The 26,702-nt window shown below is 35.4% G+C and overlaps 1 protein-coding gene across 8 annotated transcripts in view; it reads right to left on the bottom strand.

Moving 5' to 3' along the window:
- Positions 1-5,167: 5,167 nt before the first annotated feature.
- The window catches only part of OPA1 (OPA1 mitochondrial dynamin like GTPase), a 96,761-nt gene continuing 75,226 nt past the window's right edge, over positions 5,168-26,702 (bottom strand). For all 8 annotated transcript variants that reach the window (XM_059064022.2, XM_059064020.2, XM_059064017.2 and 5 more), the window contains 2 exons: positions 7,343-7,417; positions 5,168-5,301 (listed from right to left, as the gene is read on the bottom strand). In XM_059064022.2, the coding sequence (XP_058920005.1) occupies positions 7,353-7,417 (65 nt within the window). In that variant the 3' untranslated portion in view covers positions 5,168-5,301; positions 7,343-7,352. The remainder of the gene's footprint in view (positions 5,302-7,342; positions 7,418-26,702) is intronic.

Raw genomic sequence — 26,702 nt, 5'->3', positions numbered from 1 at the left:
TGGATCTTCAGTGAGGTCTATGGCCTACATTTTTTTTTTTTGAAGACTTTTTGCATTTTCTCAAATACTTGGATAGGAACCAGGCTACACCTGGGTTAATCAGTTAAAAACAAAACAAAACAAATAATAAGAATCCTTTACCACAAAGAATAAGGAACTGATTAAAAACATTTAAAAGCTATAGTTACCCTCTATCTATTTGACCCCAAATGAACCTTAACACTGATCCTACAGAATGTGAACAAAACACACAAGAAGGCTTTCAGAGGGCGATCATATACACTCTCTCATTGTCAAGCTGGTAACAACTCTCATTTCAAGATACATATTTAACCCAATGCCTTAAGATGTATGTTTTTCTTACCCTTATTTTATAAAACTGTCTTCTTCGGGCTAAAGATCACTCACATTTAAACTGTCCTGGCACTGTTCTGCTTTGCAATCTTTGACAACTTGTGGAGTACCTGTCTTAACTCTTTTAAGTTTTCTACAACTATCAACTTAGTTTAATATGTGCAGAAATTACGACTTAGTTATCACAAATTGGGTATTTTATTGTTTAAATTTTATTGAAACAATAATTATTATTTTAAAACACATTTTGTAATATAATTAAATAATGCATCTGTATTATTTACAAGCACATGGTAGCTACTTCACTTGGACAAAGATACTAATTCTTCAGCTGAAAGTATTAGAAGAAAACACATAAATTACCCTATTAAATCTACAGGAAGTAAATTCTTCAAACTTTCTTGACTCATGAAGATTTTGAACTTGAAGTGCACAAAGGATGAAAACAATTTAAAATGCAACCAGTTTCGGGGCCTCAATCTAGGATTGGTCTGTTAACGCTGACAAGTGAAATAACTGCTCAGATGACTGAAATATGTTCTTCCTTATAAACCTTTTAAAGGAAGTCAAAGATTGTCTTGACACCTATTCACCAGAAATATACCACACTCCAGCTACTGTCTACCACTTATGGAAGCAATCATGACTTCACAGAGTCTTTTCCTGGTTTTGATTTTAGCCAACCACATGAATCCTGGAGAAGACACACCCATGCTGTGCCTTATTTTACACATCTAATGATCATCAAATCTTTAATAAGCATCATTTATGAGCAAAGTTCTGGGAATAATTATAAAATAAAAAATGGTTGGGCTTCCCTGGTGGCGCAGTGGTTGGGAGTCCGTCTGCCGATGCAGGGGACACGGGTTCGTGCCCCGGTCCGGGAAGACCCCACATGCCGTGGAGCGGCTGGGCCCGTGAGCCATGGCTGCTGAGCCTGTGCGTCTGGAGCCTGTGCTCCGCAGCGGGAGAGGCCACAACAGTGAGAGGCCCGCGTACCGCACACACACAAAAAATAAAAATAAGTAAAAATAATTAAAATAAAATAAAAAATGGGAGCTCATAATCAGGTGGTAGATGGAATTAAGTGATCTTTAAGATTCCTTCCAGTTCTAAGACTTAACGATGACTTGTTAGTAAGCCTCATATATGACTGAACATGTTAGCATCATTAATGAAAATGGTGGCCATGGACTTCCCTGGTGGTGCAGTGGTTAAGAATCTGCCTGCTAATGCAGGAGACACGGGTTCGATCCCTGGTCCGGGAAGATCAAACATGCTGCGGAGCAACGAAGCCCGTGCGCCACAACTACTAAGCCTGCGCTCTAGAGCCCACGCGCCACAACTACTGAAGCCCTCGTGCTAGAGCCTGTGCTCCACAACAACAGAAACCACCACAATGAGGAGCCCGCGCACCGCAATGAAAAGCAGCCCCTGCTCACCACAACTAGAGAAAGCCCACGCGCAGCAACGAAGACACAATGCAGCCAAAAATAAATAATTTTTTTTTAAAAAAAGAAAGAAAATGGTGGCCATGGCAGCAAAATGCAATTAAAAACATTTTAAAAATATATTGTACCAAAGAAAATACCAAAATGTATTGACAAGTATCAAGACATTAAAAAGCATTGTTAGACCACGCATTACAACTGTGCAATGTCAGGCATGTGAAATTCAAGCATTCAAAGAAGAGCTACATTTAAGAGGCTTGTTAGACCATGCATTTGGTTATACTGTGACATCAAATTATTTCCCTAGGTGCACAAGTTTCTCTCTCTCTCCCTCATTAAAACAGAGACAACTTAAAAACTGCTCTCCAATGAGAATTAAATCATGATTTCAGTATCTTTAATTACTCATCTACACAAATGACCTTAGATCAAGCACAGGCAAAATATAAACTGCAGTAATATCTACATATAGTGTGAAGGTTCTTAAAAATAATACGAGTTCATGCATAGTGCACAAGTAAAAACAAGGTTAAGTTTTAAATATTTAAACACAAATCCATGATTATTCAAAAGGTAAGCATATTTATGAGCACATTTCTATATTGCTAAAGTTCCTGAAACTATAGTATATACCAGCTTAGAGAACTGAAATTTAAAAAAAATTATTTTGATCCCCTTTATTGGTAAACTAAAACACCATTAATTTTTTTCGCAGATAAATACCTCTAAAATAAATAAAAAATAAAATTATTAACTAGTTAAGGGATTTACCTTTTAAACCTACACTCTGAATCTTATCATGTGTCAAATTCCCAAATTATAAGGTCAGGAAACACCACTCTCTGCAGTGTTCCCTACTTATTTTTACACTATTCATTTGCATCTGGAGGCTAAATAATTTATGGGAAGGAGTCTGCTGGAGTAAAGCCTGGAAAGGGGGGATAATACAAAGAAAAGAGAATTAATTAAGCTGCTGAGAAAGGCTGATTGCTCTGCCTATAACTAAAGCTCAGCTGAGCTACAATTCAACTGTGAAGCTACAAGAACCGCTTGTTTCCTGTCATGATTTGCCTACAGTTTGATTTTTTAAATTGATACCAGGACTGAGTAAATTTTAGATATAATCTATTTACAGTTGTTCAGTCTTCCATACAGAGCTTTGTTCATTCTATTCTTTGCAAATTCTGACATGAAAAACAAATGATTCCTGGTCTAGTTAGAATTTAACTTCTGTATATTGAATTTGTTTTTATTTGTTACATTTGTATACTTCTGTATAGTGATTTGTTGATATTTGAATCATTTGTAAGTTCTGAACTACAGACACAATACACAGGGTTTACTGTTGAGAATCTGAATTTTATTTTTTTCTTTTAATAATATCTGCATTTAATAAATACCTGGCTTTTGGGTGGGGAGGGAAGCATGCTTAGTGTGAGACTAGCCATAAAGGAAAAAAATGTATAATCCATGAAAGAAGTTGTATTACTGAGGAGGATGGGGAATATCTGGACTCTAATGTGGGATTTTTAATAATATTTTTATTATCTATTTATATATTTAAATTGCAAATACTGATCTCAAAGAAATGGAGACATCCATCCTCCCTCCCTCACACCTTTCTTAAATTTATACAAAGAGATTCAATAGTCCTACTGACTTAACATCAGCCTTTTTGCTTGGGGGCAATCTGTGGAAATTCAGCTGAGGGCATTTTTCCCTAACAATAGCGCACAGAAATAAACATGGTCCTACTTCTTTTTTTCTTTAGAAACAGATTTGTAGTTATAAAGTGGTTGTGTTTTACAACTGCAAAAATATTAATTAATCATTGCATGATGTTTGCTTCCGTGAAGGTGTTTACCCACTGGCCAACACTGGTTAGTGGGAGTTAACCGGTAAGGTCATCGCCTAACCTTTGCACAGAACACCGGGGAGGCTCTACTCCCTTTCCATTCACCCACTATCCCTAGGTCTGAAGGATACAGAAACGTCCTTGACTACTCAGCTCCCAAATAAAGTACACTGCTACTAGCTGCTTAAAACTGGATCTACTTTTCTTACCAATAAGTTTAAAACAAATATTTCCTGAATCCTCAATTTCGGAAATATTTTGTGGTATACTTTAACCTTCCATATTAAGTGTCAGATCTTGATAGAGATCACAATAAAGAATGTACTGATATTAAATTAAAAAAAAATGTGGGGTGGCAAGGGAACTGTTACCAAAACATAATTCCAAGAAAACTGTAAAATTAAGTAAACTGTAAAATAAAAACTGTCACACAATGGGCATTTTTATTAGAATAATAAAGGCTTAATGAAATGGCAGCAAAGAGCAGAGTTAAATGAGAAAGACATTTAAAGTAAAAAATGGCCTATTTCTTTGCTTTAAAGTCCTTTAGCCAATAAAAAAATATTTATATAAAAAATGAAAATGATGTGAGGATATTATTGTAATTGAACTGCAATGAATTAAACATTATATTTTTCTTTAAACATTCAGTGAAGAAGTGGATGGTCAACATTATTCTAATTGCTGAAATAATTTCTATTTAAAGTACAGTCTTATGAAAGGCGGCTTTTTTCCTGAGGCCTAGCTGAAATGTTTGACAATAGCTGAAATTAGTCTAAATGAAATTAGTCAACTGATTATTCTTAATCTTCCCTATCCTATGTCACAAACCAACAGCTCTGTCAAATGGTAAAAAAAAACACAGTTAACAAGAAATCCTAGCTCAAGTATACAACATCCAAAATGAATGAATTTCAAATGGGTAGAGAGAGTACAAAAACATTCAGCTGAATCAAATAGGTAAGCTGCTACTCACTTAGCTTCTAAGGCAACTTCCAAGCTGTCAATGAAGGGCTGAAATCTTTCACTGAATGTACACGGAATTGTAATACAAATTAACCTATTTGAGGGGTTTTTCTGTTAACTCGCTTTGTTTCATGTGATGAATATAAACGGAATTATCATGGTCAAATAGTTTCTGGATATAGAACATTACAGATACAGACAACAAACTCAGCAGGTTACCATCAAGTTATATACAATTGATAGCCCTTAGAAAATTGCCATCAGTTTTATTACAAAACACCTAGCATTCATTTTCTGGAAAAGAAACCGACATCGAGTAACATCAGCTAATGAGTTAGTTGAACTAGTGCCACTACAAATGAGACAACAAGCAGGAGAGTGAGCTTCTTATCTTCAAGGACTGAGCCTACTTACTGGCCATACCAAGTTAAATTATCCCAATTTGTCACTTTAATACAAAAAAATAGAATGTTAATGCCATTTCCACTGTTTTTCCATTGAAAAGGCAGATGATGGTTAAAGTGCCTCTAACACGCATAAATTATTTTTATTCCATGACTTTATTTTATGTTTAGAAAGGTGGAATAGCAGAAGAAAAAAAAAGGCAGGACAAAAGGCTCTGGAGTTTTCTTTCTTCAGATGTGTGCAGAGGTGATTATACTATGAGTAGGAGGTCTGTAAAAATAAACAGAATTTTCATTGATAAATTTAGGTCTAGGGAGACAAATGTAAAATTTCTAAGTAAATTTCACTACTGCATGATCATAAAAATGTTGAAGCTTAACTGCCTAAGTTTGCTAGTTTTATTAAATTTAAAATATCCACCACCAGAATAATATAAAATAATTTTATCAAACATGATGTATGAATCAAATATTGGACTTCATCTTCAGCAAGTATCAGAATTGGTTACTGAAAACGATCAGGCTCAGTAACTCCATGCATCTTAAAACTGTCATTGTGAAGGTATTCTTTAAGATGCTTGGTAACTTTTATTAAATGGTCAGACTGAAGCAAGGCTACAATTTTGCTAGATTTATTCTTTTAAATGGATTTGCAGGATACAAAATAGATCATCCGTCCAATCCACAGATTTATGTAACAGTTCGTGGCATAGAGAGTAGAGACAAGTAGGGAACAAAGAAAGTTGGGACTATTTTCCTGTACACAGCCGGCCTCATAGGACTGCCCTGGCCTGCAATTGAGGCAGACACTCTGGCAGGAAAAGGCATGTTCCCAGCAGCAACAGTAACTCCAGATGTCACACTGATCAGCTTAGGGAAGTGACAATGACTGTTCTGTAAAACACTGGTTGGCTTTGGGCTACCTTATTTCATTGAAAAGACAGAAACATACCTTATATTTTTAATGGGGTTTCTGTGAATTTTCCCCCCAAAAAACCATATGTGTAAACAAAGACATCAAGTAAACTGGTGTTTATGAAGAGAATCTCCAAATCCAGAAGACTTTCAAAATGTTGCTAACATTAACTACTGATAGTAATTATGATGATGAGGAAGACATCGTAACACTTCATGGTTTTAAAATAAAATTTTCATACACTGAAGTTGTATAAAACATTTACAAACACAGACACTTAAAAACACTGAATTATGTTTGGTCTGAGTTAAAGATGATTGATATTTAGTTTCTAGATATATTTTTGTATACACCAGTCATAACTTATGAAAGAGACAAACAAAGTAACAAAGCATTATTCTAAAGCTTTTAACTCCTTCCTCTCTCATTCACTGCTGGTATACTGTTCTGAATGATGTTGGTCTGAGCTGTGCTTCCCTTTCTAGCTTGCTTTCTCAAATATATTGCCCCTACACTGCAAGAAAGTAGCAGTCTGATTTAAGGGCCTTTTCTGAACAGAATGCATATAGGGAGAGAATGAATCTTTCACATTTCTATTCCTTTCCCTTCCGACTGTGTTGCAGGCTGCCTATAGTGTAAGGCTCGCAGATAAAGTGAGTAATTAAATATTTCAAATTAATGATAAGGTCTTAATTATAGCATTTTCCCTTTCTCAACTTCTTCTATAAAACACGTATTAATTATAATTCTTCAGCAATAATTAACAATTAACTCTGCTACTAAGGGAAGTCTTCCAATATACAATATTTTATTGGGAACTGCTTATAATGCCAGACTACAGAATTAAACAAGAGCCCATACATTCAGAAGAGTCCTAAATTCTACAGCTATCTAAGTTATTTTAAATTGAAAAATGGTTTATTTAAATATTTTCAAACATTGAGAATAAGATTAAGAACAATTGTTAAAATTTTTAGTCAAGACAAATAAAAAGCTTTGCAAGTGAACATATACACAATTATCCACTGAATATGAACAATGAGAAATAAAACAATGAGAGCTACAGCTCACTTCTTCACATACAGAAACGCTATGAGCCACCTGCACACCATGAAATATCTCAGCTTTATTCACCTTTCTTCTGTTCAAAGAGTTCTAGAGGATAGTTTCAGTTTAACCACAAGGCAATCAAGTTATTCAAAGGAACATCATACATACAAAATTTAGAATCTAGTTTCAGAAATTCCTCCTTTTAAAATTATTTAATTACATTAAGATTATAATTAAGGAACAAGTTGGATACAGTTAAATAGAATGATAAACTATTAAAATAAGTCTAAAATATAAATTTTGTGTTTAAGTCATTACCAATGCAGTAAGAGGTTTTTTTACTCACTTATTATAATTTATTTCTCCTGATGAAGAGCTTCAATAAAAGCATCAAGTTTTTCTTGAATTTCTCTAACTTTCTCTGTGGAGATAAAAAGAGATAATAAATTAGTTAAAAACAAATTTATTTTTCAAAGGCATCACAAATCATAGAAGATAAATGGTTTGGGATACTTTAACGACTTGGGAAAAGGGGGGAAAATTACCTTAGCACCACACACCATCTTATAGCCAAATAAAGTTCGAACAGATTATGTAATAGCAGGAGCTTCTAAATTTTTGGAAAGGGAGGAGCGTGGGCGTTTGTGAAGATACTTTTGAGGATTTAATACAAGCTGTGGATCCTTACACAGAAAAATGCAAGTATAGATAAATATACCATTATGTATAGAATTTTAAGGAGTTGTCAGATTCTCTGGAGTCTAACCAAGGACTCACAGTTAGCATTATCTGGAACAGATAATGAAAATAATGAAAATATTGAAATAATGAAAAAAAATAATGAAACCATTTTTTAAAGTTAGAAGAGAATACAGGTGAGTATATAACTGGCCTTCAACTGGGAAATGACTTTCTAAGTATGAAGTAATGGGAAGAGTTACAAAGATCAACCAATATGACATTAAAATGTACCCTTTATATGTCAAAATGTTCTAAAATTGAAAGGCAAAAGAAATTGTAGGAATTATTTTCAACAAACATGAAAAAGGAAATAACACTTAAAAAAATAAAAATGTACTTTTCTTGCTGTGAATGAGGAAAGGAAAGTTTAAAAACACCAGAGCCACTGATGACAGATTTACATTATTTTATTTGATTTTAGGTTTTCATGTTTATAGATGTTCAAATAAAATCTACAATTTCTCTCTGAAATATAAAAATTTCCTTCAAAATGTAAACTATTCACAGGACACGCCAATCTCCTAATATTAAAAACAGAAGTCGTGATTTATTCTACTTCACTAACCTAATCATGCAGCTCCCATTTTAAAACACAGGTTATAGTAAGCATGGTAACAAATATTTTTGTCCTGTTAACACAATTTAACATGTTGGTGAGAGTTATCAATTAAAGTGAAATGACTGGTTCAAAGCTGGTGATCTAGAGGCAAAACTGCAAAGCATTCTACTTTATACCTTAGAGAAAAAAACATGTAAGAGGTATTAATAGTCAACATTTATATTTTTTCCCCCCAGAACTTCATGCATACTTTATTTGTTGGCAGTCACTGAATGGCTGCATAGTGCAAAGCCTGAATAAGACAATATTCTCACTCTCATGATGTTTACATTCTTTGTTTTTCAGATTTTTAAAAAATTGAAATATAGTTGATTTACATTTGTATCTTTTAAATGATACAAATTGTATCATTTAAAAATAAATAATCTGCAATTGAAGATATAAGTATCCCTTTTTAACAGTGAGACAGCATTTGTGATGAGGAGCCAATAAAAAGAACTATCCTTTTTGTAAATTCTTATTAGCATTGCAGGAACTCAACACAGCCTACCAGGGTTGCATATAAAGAACATAATGTCTTCATCTTCTTTTTCCAGTAATTCAGCACTTCTCATTCTTGGTATTAGACCGAGACTAACACATACCAAAAAAAGCCAGGGGAGGCGGATCCCCTATTATCTTAATCAAATTATTTACTGAGAAAATATGATTTTAGTTATCACAAAGGCAGGAGTAACTCCTTATATATAAAAAATTAAACTTTGGAAGTTTAATTTGTACTTTTTGGTAGTCTGTTTTTTTTGTGGGGGTTTTTTTGTTGTTTTTAAACTAGCAGTCAAACCAGTAAACATACTTCCTTTCTCAAAATAAGGCCACATTTCTTATTTTAAAAATTGTTTCATGTAGTTGCTTAAAAACAGTTCACCTATTTTCTTCATAGAACATTTAGAGAGTTCCAGATACTATAGGTCATCAGTTGAAGAATTTTTAAAGGGGGTTGGGAAACAGGTGGAAAACAGTTTTCTAAACTGTCTCAAAATTTTGGAAATGGATGGGGTCTTAAAAAAATCATCTAGCTTAAATAGCACAAAACATGGAAATCTAAAACAAGTGTTCAGAGCCTTAGCAGCTCTCTAACATTAGACTGAGAACTATTTCTATTTGGGAAAACTGTACTGTATGAAGAAAGGAAATCATCCTATCTGCATTCTATCATGATCAGAGTACAATCAGGCAGCTGAACGGCCAGCTCTACCCATCCTTTTGCCCTGTCAGTGACCTCTATGTGTTCAGCTGGACAGACTATCTCTGAGTGGGTGATACAGTTGCATCACTCACAAGACACTGTTCAGAGCATGATCTATTTGTATTGAAAGAAGCCAAGAGCCACTCCAATGCATGTGCCTAATTGTGGAATCGGAATTAAATTCAAATTCTTCTAAAATTAGAGATAAGTGATGTTTTTCATAAATGAAAGTTAAAAAAAACTAATTTAAATATGAAAACCACAGAATAAAAAATTACCAAATTTCCCTTTAAAAAGCTTTTTTACAAAATATTTTACAATCAGAATATCAGGACACTGTACTGAAACCTCAAGAATGACACAAAAAACATTAGTAAGTTACTAGGAAGTAATGCGGGGAGAGGAGAGGAGAGGAGAGAAGAGGATGGAGGTAAATGTTAAAAGAAAAAAGAATAATTGTGATAAATGTATCCTTTTAATACTAAATTGAAAAACTCATTTCTTCATTATTCCTTCACTTATACAATGTACTTAATGGAGTGACATGGGGACACACACATTATACCCTGCCTTTGAGAAGAATTCCTTGCTTACTTTCTACCTCTCTCTAAATCTGTAAGTGTCTACTATGTTTTGTGTGATGTCAGATCCCACATTTCATTTGGTCCTCATACAACCCAGCAGGTTTCACTGCCAAAGATGAGGACATTAAGCCTGGAGAGTTAGCCTTGTCCACACTCCTCCAATTAAGAAACGCATACTAGATCTGCTACCATATGCAGACTCTAAATGGTAACAAAACAAATGCTATTATTTCAAATGTATTTGTTGAAAGGTTTACCTTTTATGTAAGATAAGACATTTTGATAAAAATTAGGGAGTGAGATAGTTACTGAGCACCTCCTAAGTAGTTCTGTGCCTAGAAATGTCTAAAAAATGTATACTATGCTACCATACTCGGATGAATATTATTACCTCTTGAGGAGACTAGATCTATACACACTTGGAGAGACCCCTGGAGAACAATATAAGAGTAGGGAACTGGCCCAAAAATGTTTAGCATCTTCAGTGTCTACAACAATGTCTGACTCACTATATATGCTCAATAAATATTTGATAAACGAAGTTCCCAAAAGTATGGCATGGAAAATGAGGGCTGTAGGTTATCAAGAAGGGAAAAAGAGCACTTAACATGCTTCCTGGATGTTATGCCAGGATCACAAGAGGTAGAGCAAGTCTGAGAACAGGAGGCAGGGTATACACTGACAATGAAGATCAAGGAAAGCTGGTGGGTCACCTGAACCACATAAAGCACCACAGAACAGAGAATACTCAGGTCTTAGAACACAATAGCATTTTGTGGGGGTGGGGTGGGGGACAACTTAATTATTGCACCTTAAGAAGGCTAAAATATGCTGACTACACAAGCACACACAAGCATGGTTTCATGCTTTGCAAGGGAGCTATATTACAAATAATACAGCAGCAATATTTTCCATATTTGAATTCATTCATTTTAAATTCTGATGTAAGGTTCCAGCACTGTCTTGTATACCAACTATGCCTCCTGGCTGCATAGAAAACTGAGTTATGTGTAAAAATCAAGTTGGAATGTTAGCAACTAACACTTAACACTTTCTGATCCTTCCAAATTAATGTCTCACTATTACAGTGCTTTCAATCCCCAAATATTATGGTATTTAATTTTTTCACCATTAGAACTTACTTTCCCAAAGAAAAATGTGCATGTATTAGCATGGTTAATTATAGAGCAAACTCCTTTTTCTATTAAATATTTGCAATAAATATTTATATAGCTAGAGAATTCTTATAAATTTGTGATTTACTTGATAAACTAAACCAACTCAGGAAGGGATTAACAAACTGCTATTTCTGTTACACTGAAATAGCCAATTCCACATGTACTGAATACTGAGTCTACTTTCCATTTGTCCAATGTTTACTTAAAAGATGAACAATTTCAAACATCAATTCAGTGTGCTTCTTGATTGAGTCATGAATATTCCCATAATCCCCAACTCATAAACCGTCAGTCTCAGTGAATGAAGTTCCTTCTCTTTTTTCTTTTCTTCGGATGACTTGACACTCATTCATGTTTTGGGTCTCTTTATCTCCACATGAAATGATACTGCTACTCTCATTTTCTTTTTGAGACTTCTGATACTTGCTCTAAAAGTCTCAAATATAGACTAATCTGTAATTAGGATTTGAATACACTGTGAATACCAAAAGGCCAAACCCGGGAGAAGGTTCACTTCAGTGGTTAATAACAGTTTAGAACAGGAACAAAGAATCACACACAAAACACTACCACATGAACTGAAATAAACCTTTCACAGCTTTTGATGTTTTTAGAGAAAGCATAAAGAAACGAGCTGCAAACTTACTAATGCAGTGTATTTTAAACAAACCACACATCCAAAGATCCAAATGTACCTTAACAGAACTGCTTCGTAACATACTGCATACACATTTTGTACCAAGCTTGAGGACATCTTGTAGGTGAGATTTTGCTATAAAAAGCTGTTCACTAAAAGACTGAAAATTAAAGGAACACTTCTTATTATGTTATATATGTTGTTCCTAAACAGGCTTGCTTTTCATTAGACAATTACACTGTAAGTGCTCTTTAGAAATTCAGTATTTAAGGGAATCATCTAGGGAAACAAGCAAAGAAAACCAACAACAAAAAGTGAATAGACCAGATTCAAGAGTCTCAAATCTACAGTCGAAATCTTAGACTTAGCACAAGAAAAGATGTACAACGCTTACAGTTGAAAGGAAGAGCCAAAGAGATACAGAGTCAAAGATGTATAGCTAAATCAACACTTATCTTCTGAATCTTGGCCCTGTACTTTTTTTCCCCTACTACAAAGGGATATGATTATTTTTAAACAGATTCATTAATGAAGACAAACAGTATGCTTCTGCTTGTTACAGAAGAAGGAGGCATCCCTTCCTATGTCCTGGAAAGCTGTCTGAGACTTGGACAGTAATTGTAAAGCTGGGTGGGGTCCCAGACTTCCAGGAGTCTGTGAGGTGGAAACAGAGTTCTCTAGGTTATTTCCATTGTTTCAAAAATTCAAATGGAAATATTTGTTTGGGCTAGAATTACATCTACTCTTGTAACAATTAGTTATTTAGGCTGATTAAAGATATAATTGCAATTCTATGTTTCAAATTAAAACTATGTGCATTGTAGACAAATCTTATAAAACATGGACTTCACAAGAGTATACAATAATGAAAGGAGTGTTTGATGAAAAAAAAATATTAGGAATCCCTGGTCTAATGCCACTAACAATCAATGGAGTAGTTATTTCATATGATTTTTATCAAGATGAGAACATAATGTATTAACAGGTATACCATAACATGATCAGAGGAACTAAGTTTCTAGTCCTGGTTTTGCCTTTAATCTTATGACTACAGACAAATCACGGTCCTAGTTTCATTTCTAAAATGAGGGAATCAGTCTAAAAAAAGCCCATATTACTTTAAAATTTAGGACTGAAATGTACTATTCTGATCATGTTTTAATTGTACCTTTTAAAACTTGTAAATGGTTTTTTCTTTGTTCTTTAGTATCTTTTTATTTGATGTTAAGATCCTAGTAAAAGGGCTTCCCTGGCGGCACAGTGGTTGAGAGTCCGCCTGCCGATGCAGGGGACACGGGTTTGTGCCCCGGTCCGGGAGGATCCCACATGCCGTGGAGCGGCTGAGCCTGCGCGTCCGGAGCCTGTGCTCCGCAAAGGGAGAGGCCACAGCAGTGAGAGGCCCACGTACCACCACCAAAAAAAAAAGATCCTAGTAAAAAATGCAACCATAAATCATATTATTATTCTCATAGGGTTGCAGAATGCATTTTAGAAAGATCAGTTTTATACTGTTTTTATTCCCCCAGGAATCAACGTGGGACTGCTTGTATGAATTACCTACTTACAAAAAAGTCTGTCATTTAAAATCACTCAGCAAGTGCTACAGCACTTGCTTTGTAATAGATTCCCATGAATATTTATTCATTGCTCACTCATTTATTTATTGGTGAGTGATCTGACTTAACCAATACTTAATCCAAACATTAAAGATGATTATTTTTAAAATTTGCTATTTCAGACCCCAAAACAATATGATTTAGAAAGAAAGCTGCCATAAGAAAGTCTGTGAAGTAATTATAATTTATGTCTGCTGAATGTATAAACAACTCAAAGTGACTTGTGAATAAATTCAGCCTAAATTTTGAAAACAACTTTAACTGAGCATTTCTACCAGGCTCCTTTCTGGCTAATATAATCAAAACCTCTTAAAAAAATACTTTCTTGAATTTTGAAGCCTATTGTCCAAAAGACTTTAGTATGGATGAACACAGAGTAGCTTTATACCCAGGCCTTTATATTGGTTAGGCCCTTAAACTTTTAAAAATAGATGGCAACCCTAATTTCATCTCAGCTATTAATTCTTATGGACCTGCCCTTAACCAATAGAGTCACACCATTCCAGGTGCTTGTCAGTGTCAATCAGTGTAAAATCTTGAACTTTCTTTGCTACCTGATACTTATTAAAAGGCTCAGTTGCAAGAAGAAATCACATTTATGGAAAATTGTATGGGGGATATATAATTCATCTATTTCTCTAGATGCTATATATTTCATCTTTAGATAAGCCAAACCAAATAGCTATTTATTTAGATGGCATCATTCTGATTTTGTCCAGAATTGCTTGTTACTGGCCTACACTGAAGAACATTACAATAAAGAGTCCCATGAAATTCATGATTATGTGCAGTCATTTGATTCAGTATATCATATAACTCAGTGTTCCTCTTATGAGAACTAGCGACTTTTGTCTCAGGTGTGTGTACCAGGTATACCTATGCTTCAACTAAGCAACTGCTCTGCTGCTGTCTGAGAGCTACCATAAATCATGTAATCAACTCTGCTTTCCATTTTGCATCAGCTACTGAAACCAACTCCCCCTAAAACTAAGTTCCCCTGCAGGGCTTATGATTAACCTCTCTACCCAAAACTTTACCCCTTTTCTTGTCCCGTTCCTGTCCCCCTGAAGATTGAGAAGTAGCAAAGAAAAGAGGGGACTGAAACCGAGCAGGACCTTGCGGAGCGTTCCCCAGGTACAAGGCCCTCCATGTCCCCTGTTTCTTGTCTGACCTTCCCTGAGTTCCAAAGAGCAGACTCAAGCAGTTAATGATTAGAACAGAGTCACAGGAATCCTAGTTCCTCTTGAAGGGATGTAGATGACAGTCTGACGCATATCTTCGAGTTGTTCTGTGGAAACTAAGACCCCCCACCCGGTGGAGGAAGGTGACTATGTGCTGTCAGCAAGCAAGTAGACCCCAGACTGCTTGGAACTGGAAAGTTGATGACTGAGTTTCCCTAAACATCACCCTGTTACCTCACCACCAACCAATCAGAAGAATGTCCACGAGCTGATCAGGCACTCTGTGAACCTCACACTTAATGGGTGCCTTTAAAAACCGTTGCTGAAAGCCAGCACAGAGTTCAGGTCTTTTGAGCACGAGCTGCCTGCTCTTGCTTGGGGTCCTACAATAAATGCTGTACTTCCTTCACCACAGCCCAGTGTCAGTTGATTGGCTTTGCTGTGCATAGGGCGAGTAGACCAGAGTTCAGTTCGGTAACACTACTAGGAAGCTCAGGGCCAGATATGCAGCTTGCTTATAGCAAAGTACGCAGAACCCTTGAGCACCAATCTTATCCCAAATTTCACATTATTTCACTTGCCTGGATTTTCTCTTCCCTTCCACCCAATTTTTCCACTCAAGTATTTTTACAAGCTGCCTCAAACTGTTTGGGGAATAAGGCAGGGAATTAATAAACTAACAAGCTAGTTTGTAGAAGATATACCACTAGGTAGCTGATTCATATAATATACTATAATATTCTAAAAATAATCTTTTTTATACTGGTAATACTTTTTAAATCAGTAATTTAAGTACATTTTGGGAGGACAATATTTGTCACATTTAACCTTCTATGAATAATCCCCACATGAGAGAAAAAATTATTTTTATTTCTGCTCAATTCTCGGAAAACTCAATGATATAAAAATCTATACTTAAAGTCATTATTTTCAGCAACAGAAAAAAATCATACATTTTTATGGGATTCATGTTCGTCTTTTTAAATGTGAATGTTAGATAGATTCTACCGTAAGATTATAATTGTCTCCTGTCAATTATTTTATTCTGTATCCAGTACATAAAACATTCCATATTCATTACAACTATCAACTCATATTATGATGAAAAAAATATTTATTGTATGTGGTAACTCATTAATGATAGTTTTTTCTCAAAAAAGTTTAAATAAATACACTATTTCAAAATGAATATATTTCTTTTTCTCCCCATAAAAAAACCTAAATATCACTACAATTTAAAAACTATGATATAGGTAATTAATTGGGAAACCTAAAAAAGCGTTAGCATAATGATCAGTAAAATATTCAGTTCCAAACAATTAAGGTTTTAAAATAATTCATCATTTTTTTCTTTTCTATTTTCCTCTTCTTAAAAGCATATTTTACTCTGAATTTTGTTAGGAGGGAAGTTGAAACATTTTAAGAGAAGGAAAACCACCCAGGCAGCCCTTAAAGAGACAGGTCATCATTTATCATCTAAAAAGACAGATTTATAAGAAGAGGGCCCTTTCTGTTCCTTTAAGACTGCAAAACAGATGGGAAGTGAATGGACAGTCAATGGGACAAGAAAACACATGGGAGGTGCCGCTGTATGTATGTTCCCAGCATAAGAAAGAGGTCAAGATTGTAACTGCATGACTGGGTCCTGGAAAGGGTCTTTCTCTAAGCTGTTACAAAGACAAACGCTGTTCCCCATCCTGCTGTCAAACTGTTATAAATATTGGTTTGTCAAAAGACCTTCACTGCTGAAATTTTAAAAAGGAGGTGTAACAGATGAATGAATCATGAGAATGATTCTTAAACAGTCAGCTCATTACTGTAATTTTAAAAGTAAAAGAAAATAATACAAAAAAGGAGAATGTAATTCTGATTTATGAGCCAAACTGAAAGTTTATAGAAAAAAGTATGGAATTAAAAATTGCAGACTTTAATAAAGTTATGAATTAAGTGAGATGAAAAACAAAAATGGAATACAATTATATCTCAAATAAGATGCTACATAAGGACAAAGTATTATTAATCTTATCACAAGGAGAACTAATAGGCATTTGTGTTTTTTAAGGCTGATTTCATAAGTTTTCAGTTATTTCTCACTATAACCCTATAAATTGATATCATTACTGATATTGGTTCCATAAGGCAGAATAAGGCTCAAAGACATAAATGCAACTTCAGAATTAATTTCATGCATTCAGTAATTTAGAAAATCACCTTTAAATTATAAATCACAATTTCTTTTTTTCTACAGAAAAGAAATAAAATTGAAATAGCAATAAGAATGCATAGATGGATAAGCCTGGGTTATGTTTTTTGAAGAATGAAACCATTACACATTTCTTTAGGAGACAAACTCATTGTTCTTGAGTTAATGATTAGTTGAACTAGGAGAGTAGGCTCTAAAAATAACACATTGAAAATAATATAAAAAAGGAAGCCAAACTATATGAACTTCGTTATCTACAGTCACCACTAGCACAAACCCAGACTAAAAATGAACAGAATCCCAAAACAAATCTAAAAAGATACTATCTCTGACACATGTAGTTAGCCCCAGCTTTGCCATGAATATTTATGTAACTGGCTAAATCATTTCCCTTAGTGAACATCAATTTCCCCATCTGAACAATGGGGATAATAACTTACAAGCCTTATATGCCTTTAGAAGACAAACATTAACACACGGTGTAAAGTGCAAAGCTCTATACAAATTTAAAGCACATATATAGAGTTCCAAAAAGGATTTAATTTGGATTCCAAAGTACCAAATGATGCAGTTACATGAGAATACATTCTATTCCTAATGCTTGCCTGGCTCATTGCTTTCCTGATTGTCAGCAATCTCAGTAGAAGTGAGAATAAAAGATTACAAAGTTAAGAAGAGAGTGGATGGTTTAAAGTAGAGGCAGCAACCAAACATTCAAAAGTTTTCCTGTAGACTTTCCTGGTGGCACAGTGGTTAAGAATCCACCTGCCAACGCAGGGGACACGGGTTCGATCCCTGGTTCAGGAAGATCCCACATGCCGCAGAGCAACTATGCCCATGCGCCACAACTACTGAGCCTGCGCTCTAGAGCCTGCGAACCATAACTACTGAGCCCGCGTGCCACAACTACTGAAGCCCGCACGCCTAGAGCCCGTGCTGTGCAACAAGAGAAGCCACCACGAGAAGCCCGCGCACTGCAACGAAGAGTAGCATCCACTCGCCGCAACTAGAGAAAAGCCTGTGCACAGCAACAGACCCAACACAGCCAAAAATAAATAAATAAATAAATTTATTAAGGAAAGAAAAAGTTTTCCTGTATAAAAGAGAATCATGATCAAAAGTAGCTAGAGTGCACAAAAGAATCAATCTAGTACTTTTAAGACAGGAATGATTTCAGCATCTTTGAAGAAAGAGAGACATAATGAAGGTGCAAGTACATATAGGAAGTGCCAGGGTCCTGAATACAGGTGGAGATTAACTTTAAAAGCAAAGTGATTTTTTAGTACATGTTTTGTTACTATATAGCCTCTGGAATCCCTGACCTATTTAAAGCAATGGGTACCATAAGTTTTATTTTTACTAATGCTGCTTATTCCTCTCAGGGAATCTTTTTGAAATAAGTTTGTATGAAGGAAAGGAAGAGAAATTGAGCCTACTCTGATAGTTGAGAAACCAGAAACAGGAGCAATGACAACAACTTGAAGATTTGGGGTATAAGAGGAAGGCAACCCAAGATTTCTTCATGAAAAATGTGTTGCAGAAGTGTAACAGAAATTATGTCCCTAAGATCACATTAAAAATTTTGTTAGAATACAATGTTACAGTGGTTATCTCTCAGCAGTGGCAACAGTTTAAAAAATTCTGCCATCTATATCTTCTAACTTTATACAATGCATACGCACTAGTCTTGTGATAAAAAAGATTAAAACAAAAACACCTAAAATTCTGGTAGTTGTACTGGGTGAAGACAGGTACACATGACACAGAATATGAAGTGGTACCAATAAAAGGAGAGACTAAAAAAGACCTGAATTCCTTGGCCCAGAAAAAAGATCTAACTCAAAAGACTAAAACTAAGGAACAGACTGAAAAAGTTCTTCTAAGAGAAATTAAATGGACTAATTCCACACACAGTAGGTAATGATGAAGCAGAGAAAATCTATTATCGTTAATGGGTTGCACAAGTGTGAAAACTTCACCAGTTCAAGAAAGATTTCAATTCATTCACAGGTGACAGATCCAGTAAGGGCAGTTACTAGAAATAGGAAGAATTCAAAGTGAATCCCCAACCACAAAGGATGATATGATGACAACCAATTACTATGTGGCCCCATGAAATGTCTCTTGGTGTCACAATTACCAAGAGGTTATTTGGGAAGATATCAGTCACTTTTAAAATTGATCATATAATGAATCAGCTTAATCATTTCTATAATGTGATAATTAAGAATATGAAATTTCTAAGGTAATTTTGAATTATGTTCATTTAGAAAAAGAAACAGTTTAGAAATGTATAAAATGGTAAAGAAATTTAAATTTCTTTTGTCCTCAACCCCTCCTGCAACTATCCTGAGAACCCTCTTTCACAGAGGTTACCAGTTCAGTGTGCATCAATTTGTCCTTCAAGACAGTTCTCTTGGGCTTCCCTGGTGGCGCAGTGGTTGGGAGTCTGCCTGCCGATGCAGGGGACGCGGGTTCGTGCCCCGGTCCGGGAGGATCCCGCATGCTGTGGAGCGGCTGGGCCCGTGGGCCATGGCCGCTGGGCCTGCGCGTCCGGAGCCTGTGCTCCGCGACGGGAGAGGCCACAGCAGTGAGAGGCCCGTGTATCACAAAAAAAAAAAAAAAAAAAAAAAAAAAAAAAAAAAGACAGTTCTCTTTTTAAAAAAATGTATCCATATCTTGTTTAATTTTATTTTTTAATATACTGTTCCACAGATCAATGGATTGTTTTGCAATTCGATCTAGTTTTCAATAACTAGATTCCATCTTTTTCCATCTTAGAATGGAGAGAATACATAATTAAAAAACAAATCAAAGTTTAATCCAAAATGTAAAGATATTATTTCATCCTAATGTCTCACTGAGGGAGTGGTAAGCATTACTCACAAGGGGAAAAACAGCCTCATTTCTAGCTTTAAAAATGTGCACTGTCTTTTTTATACATAATCACATAAACAACAAGCACATAGTACATAACACATAAATAGAAACCACTTTAAAATGATCCACAAAAAATTCAATCCATAAATTACTGAAGAGCCCTTTCCTATCTTTATTCTCACTTTTAATCAGTTAAAATGTGAGTTTAAAGCAAAATGAATATACTTGCTAGTAAAGCACTGAATAACAGTAGCCTGTAAAAGATTACAGAGAAGTAAATATCCTTTTAATCTTGTACCAATTTATCAATATCCATCAATGTCTTTAAAAGACAGACTTAGGGCATGAAAAATGTGCTTGATTGTAAAAGCCCCATTTTGAGTCTAAATTTTCCCATCAATAACCTGGAAAGCACACAACTTGGACTCATCCTGTGGAACTGTGCATGTAAATAACTACTTCTCTAACACACAGGACTCTCCCTGAGGATTACTTTATTCTTTGTGTCAACTCACTCTCTCTCCCTTTTTTGGACTACAACACAAAGGCAGAGTCTACTTCATCTCTGCAGACTCAAGGTAAAAATAATCCTTCACTCTCTTCCTTAGCTGCTTTGTCAATTTCACCTTACTAGGAAAAATATTTCACAAAGGCAGAAGTTAAAAATTCAATCACTTTAACCCTGAGAAGATACCTTAAAGACCTCAAACACTGATAACATAAAACAGAAAGAAGCTAGTTATTCTGTAGTGAAGAAAAGAAACATTCCAATCTTTCCATTTTTCAAATATACTCACTTCTAAATGTCAAACAGAATAAAAATATTCCAATCGACTTAAAAATTCCTAATAAACACACACACAAAAATGAGTGTTTCAGTGAACTCGGTGGACCGGGGATTAGGACATCACTGGTGACCTAGAAAGAAGTAAGAAGTGGTTCTGCTAGGGATGAAAGCTAGTCGTAAGATGCTAGCAAAGGAATGTGTGAGTATGAGGGTGAATGTAGCAAATGTGAGCTGCTCTACAAGAGAAATGAGGTGGCAGTTTTCTGGTGAGACAGAGTGGAAGAAAGCTTTCTTCTCCCTCTTTTTTAAGTTAAGAGAAGGGGGTAATGAAGAGCCTGTATTAAAACGTCATGATCCAACATTCAACAAATACATTCAATATGATATACAAAATATGGTGAATTTATGAAAGAAGCAAATGGCTTTGGCAGAATATATCAATCATAACAGACATGAAAATTTTTTTTCTTAAATTGGTTATTTTGGTTGATCTACAGTTGTCTATAGTGGGAAGCCTGCGTTCTGCTCAATTAAACAACACTGGCATTACCTCAGTAAGGTTTTTAACCACTGAAGGAAGGTAAATAAGCAGGGAGGAGGAAAAACACTAGCTCAGGACCAAGAGATAATAATGATGTATAAGAAGGCACAGTGAGAAACATAAGAAAAAAAGAGACAGACTTCTTAGAAATGTGCTAGAAGTCAGGAGAGATGAGAAAGCAGTACTGAGTACCTATAATTACTGACCAAAAAACCACAATCACAGTATGTAGGTATAAATGATGCCACAGAGATTATGGTTTTTACAGTTGCCTAGGTACCTAGAATTCTACAACTCAGTGTTACCCTCTCCTCCTTTAAATCCCTTTAAAATTCATTTTCTTTGGTTATGTCTACAGAAACAAAATGAACATGCTACTACAGATAATAGTTCAAATAACAAATTTTCAATAGTCTCATGATTTATCAGATTCTACTAAAAGAAGACACATGTCGATTTCATGCCCATTAATAAAAATGAGAGACTGTGGCCCTGTAAGCGTGAAGAACTCTCCAGAGAACTGGTGCAGGGGCAGAGTGGGTGGTGGCGGTGTGTGGCAACCATCACCTGCGGAGACTTGGCAAAATAGGCATGCCGTAGCCCAATCTCCGCAGAAACAGTTTAAACATGTCTTCCCTTTTCTACAGTTTTAAGTTCCAGACTCTGAGTACAATTATCTTTCTAGGATGATTTTCGGTCTCACACTACTTTGTGGCCACAGTTTTCACCCATAAAGGCCCTCAAGGATTCCGCAAGCATGGCAGAAGTTTAGGAATGTGAAGGAGCCAATGAAAATTTAATTCAAGAGTATCTTGCTATTTTTCTTTCCTAAATAAAGAACAAAATTATTCTTGCTGAAGCTTCTCCCATCTAGATATTTCCTGACTACCTTTCATCCAAGCTTTAACATGGCATGAAGAATTTCTTAACTCTCTTATAAATTAGAATTATATTTCAGAGATAAGGTACTTCTTAAACTTAAGCAACTAAGGTACATTTCTCTTCCAATCTTAGCTTTTAAAATGGTAGTACTGGGGCTTCCCTGGTGACAGTGGTTGAGAGTCCGCCTGCCGATGCAGGGGACGCGGGTTCGTGCCCCGGTCTGGGAAGATCCCACATGCCGCGGAGCGGCTGGGCCCGTGAGCCACGGCCGCTGAGCCTGCGCGTCCAGAGCCTGTGCTCCGCAATGGCAGAGGCCACAGCAGTGAGAGGCCCGCATAGCAGAAAAAAAAAAAAAAAAAGGTAGTACTGGATCATTCTGCTGCTACTCCCTTTTTATCACCATAATTTAAAAAATGCACTAGTACGTTAGTTATGAAGAACAAAATTTTCAATATAAAAATAATTTGTTACTACCTGGCAGCTCAGAGAAAAAAGAAATTTCCATCTGTCATCTATATTTCTAAGTTTTTAGCATCAAAACTGAATCTCCTGCACACTAAGATAGAAAGCTTGTATCTTTACTCCATTCTAATTATCAAGAGAAAGCATAGGATGGAGGATAAGAGGAGACTGGGAAAGTAAGGAGACACAAAGACAAGCCCCACCAGCATTGTATATTGCCAAGAGAAACAAACTTTAGTTTCAAGAAACAATTGCCGGCTGTCTGGGAGATGCTCAGGCATCAAACAATAAAGAACAGTCAACAGAGGCAAGAGGCCGAGCATGCTGCTGCGACTGCTTCTCTAATCCCGGGACCTCTAGTAAAAAGGCCAGCTGTTGCCACCTCGTGTAGAGAGTCAGCAGAGCAAATTAACCATGGGAGAAAAAAAGCTGCGGATATTGGAAAATTCTAATTTACCAGCCTCTTTAAGCTACACTGTTTTTAACATTGAGGACATCAAACTATTATCATTAAAATAAGCCTGTGTAATGGTAGCCCAAGTAAAAAGGTTTATGACTGTTTTCACATTTCATTAGTAAATGAGATAGATGCAAATACGAAATATTCGGTTTTGACTGAAGCATATCTTCTCTTCATGTAAAGTACAAGAAATATGAAGAAATACACTGAAGCTTATTATAAAACATTTCAACACTCCCAGACAAGCTCGACAAAAAGCCTCAACTTAGAATAACAGCCATTATGCTCAAGTAAAGATTCTGTATCTGTTACAGCTGGATTTTAAGTCTCTAAGTACAAACACACCACACTGAAAAGAAGTGTCTGAATTTTGGGCAACTTTGATACTACTTACCTATGGCGGAATTCAACTGAGTGTACTTCAAGACAATTTAACAAGTCACATAAAGAGAATTAACTTCCTTCAATCTGTTTACTGGCTTCAATTACACTTTTGTGTTCTCTTACCCAGATGTTCTAATGCTATCAAAGTTTTCATATTGTTTGAAAGTTTAAGCTGCAAAGTTTTTGTAGTGTAGGAAGTACAGAGGATGATAATGATCATGATGATTATCATGCTCATAACTAACAGGTATGTCTTTTTTGACCCTCTCCGTAAAGGACACTGTTACCTATGGGAGCTTCCAAATATAAAAGACCAGTTTATATAATAATTGTACTGTCTAACACCTTGGTTTTTTTTTTTTTTCTCAAATTAGTTCAGCAGAGTAGTTAAAAGACCTGGGCTCAAATCTTGGCTTTACCAGTTACTATCTGTGTGTTTCTTAGGCTGCCGTTTCCTTTTCTATAACATGAGAAAAATGACTATACCTATGAGACTGCATGTTAAACACATAACATAATATCCGGCACAGGAAATTTATTCAAATATTAATTTATATTCATAAATAGATTCAAGTTTCGATACAAAAATGAAAAGGAATTTATTGTAAAATAAGAGAACCATCTAAATGATTGGTAAGACCCCTTTAATTCCTGGGTATCAGTGATTCTTTGATTATGTACACAGGGAATAGTGAACAACAGTTAAAAAAGAATCCTAAGCTCTAAACCCCATGCAATTGATATCAAGGTCCAAAAGCTCACAGTAAGCTAGTTAACTGTTGATACGATATTTACAGAGCAAACAATAAAAGAATCCCATGCTGTTCTGATGAAACTCAGTTCAGCAACATTACTAGCAGTTGTTACCAGTGTCCAGACACTCAGTTTCTAGGCTGGGATGGAGAATAAATTTCAAAAAAAAGTCTGTGAGATGTTAGCACTATTACTTATTTTATATAATGACAATCATAAAATATATCTTATAAGTCATAAGCAGATTATAGAAACATTTTAAATTGAGCTGTAACATGTCAATTTTTTCCTCTTCAAGGAAAGCGTTTTAAAATTGCAGTCTGTTTCAGTAAATACATTGGACACATTATTAAAAACTATGCTGGGAATCCAAACAGATTTTATCTAAATTAATGCTGTATTTAAGTATCTATAAAAAATCCTTTGAGGTAAAATTCACTATAAAATCAAAATAATTTCATCAAGGTCATAGTGAACATATTTAAACACCAGACAGTTCTGAGTATGACTAGACAATGCAAAAAAGGAATAGGGTGGAAAGATTAGCTATATATTTTACTAAACTGTCCATGAGGCAAGCCAGTCTTTCAACATCTTCAGAGGTCATGTTTTCAAAAGTCTCATTATCTCTAAATTATTTTCATATGATCCCTGATCCATTATCAGCTATAAAAACAAAACTAAATATTTTTTTACCCTTTTCTCAGACTTAGGGAACAGTTGTAAGAAAATTACAAAGAACATTTTTCCTGAATCATTTACTGTCATTATGTCACACAAGCCCCAAATATTCTGTGTATTAGCTACAAATAAGGATATTTTCCTAAATAATCCCAATCTAACAAAGTTTAAAAATTAACAGTGAAGTATTACTACCATGTAACCCTTAGATTCCCACCAACTGTCCCATGAATGTCCTTTAGAGCAAAAAGATCTAGTTCAGGATCATGCATTGTATTTTGTTTTCCTGTTCTTTAGTATCCCTCAACCTGGAACAGTTCCTCAGTTTTTCCTTGTCTCTCATGATCTTGATACATTTTAAAGATTACAAGCCAGTTATTTTGTAGACTGTGCTTTAATTTGGGTTTTTCTGATGTATCCTTATGACTGAACTTAAGTTATACATTGAAGGTAAGAAAATCATAAAAGTGACGCTGGGTTCTCACTGCATTCTATAAGGTGGCACACAGTTCTGATTTGACCACTACTGATAATATTATTGTGACCACTTGATTAAAGTGGTTATTACCAGGCTTCCCTACTGTAAAGTTACTCTTTTTTCCTTTTTAATTATTTTGCATGGAGATTAGTTTGTGTGATTATATACACATCCCATTCCTCATCACTGATTTTATTCATTTACTTATATAACTATCAATTTATGGACTCCTGTTTTATTCAATGGATTATAATTTATAACTGTCCTTATTTATATTGATGCCCAAACTGTCCTAGTTTTGGCCAACAGGAACCTCTGCACGTTGGCTTCTGTATCTTGTTGACGTGTCCCTATCATCCTTCAACTACTTCCTTACTTTCTGTATCCTAAGATGTCCCAGGTTCCTCCTGACCTTTCCCCTGCTCTACCTATGGAATCCACTGCATCTCCAGAGTCCTGGTTCCTTGTATGCCTCCTCATCTCATAAGCCTCCTAGGACTAGAAGAGGCAAGTTCTTCTTTCATTTCTTTCATCTTCCTAACTATAGCTTTGTGGCTTCACTTCAATATTGAACACGGTATATTTTCTCCAGAATGAGAGAATACCGTACTACTTATGTACTCATCTTAAAGGACAACCAGTTGATGAATCCCCAAAGTAAAGTGGTGAAATGATTTGAAATTGGGCAAGTTTAAAAATGGCAAAATATATGATGCATCAAACTTCTACCAATCTCTACAATAATCTACCCAAACAAAAACTCTGACTTCCTTTCTCTAAATTTCATTAACCGACTTGATGTATTCTAATTGAATATGCTATACTAGGAACTTTGATCTGTATAAGACAGTAGTAACCATTAAACTGTGAAAGTTTGCTGGCTGAAAGTATCCATGACCATATTCGCAAGTGTTAGACTGAATATAAACAGTAAGGAAAAGGTACTTTCTTTTTTTTTTTTTTTTTTTTGGAAAAGGTACTTTCAAGATTTTTTTTCAACTAATGGACAAAGTCATGGCTCATCTCCTTTAGTGTGACTGATGAGGCTGAGTCACTGGTCAAACACTTGCTTCCAAGGACATTATTTGGTACATTAACACGACAATAATTATATATATACAAAAGTAGTAAATCATTTCAAGGGAGTCATATGAGTACTTTCTCAGGAAAACATAAGACTTGGCTTGACAGTGAACAAATTTGTGTTAGCAATACACTTTCCTTAAACAATCAAATTGGGAGTAGAAAATGATGGCATTACACAAGACTCTATTATAATACATAAGAAAAGACATATCATTTTCTAATCACTTAAAAATGTATATGCTGGGCTTCCCTGGTGGCGCAGTGGTTGAGAGACCTCCTGCCGATGCAGGGGATGCGGGTTCGTGCCCTGGTCCGGGAAGACCCTACATGCCGCAGAGCGGCTGGGCCTGTGAGCCATGGCCGCTGA

This window comes from Kogia breviceps, chromosome 5 (genome assembly GCF_026419965.1).
Source record: "Kogia breviceps isolate mKogBre1 chromosome 5, mKogBre1 haplotype 1, whole genome shotgun sequence".
NCBI classification, from domain to species: domain Eukaryota; kingdom Metazoa; phylum Chordata; class Mammalia; order Artiodactyla; family Physeteridae; genus Kogia; species Kogia breviceps.
Note: the sequence above shows the minus strand (reverse complement) of the source record. Positions and strands in the feature narration are given on the sequence as shown.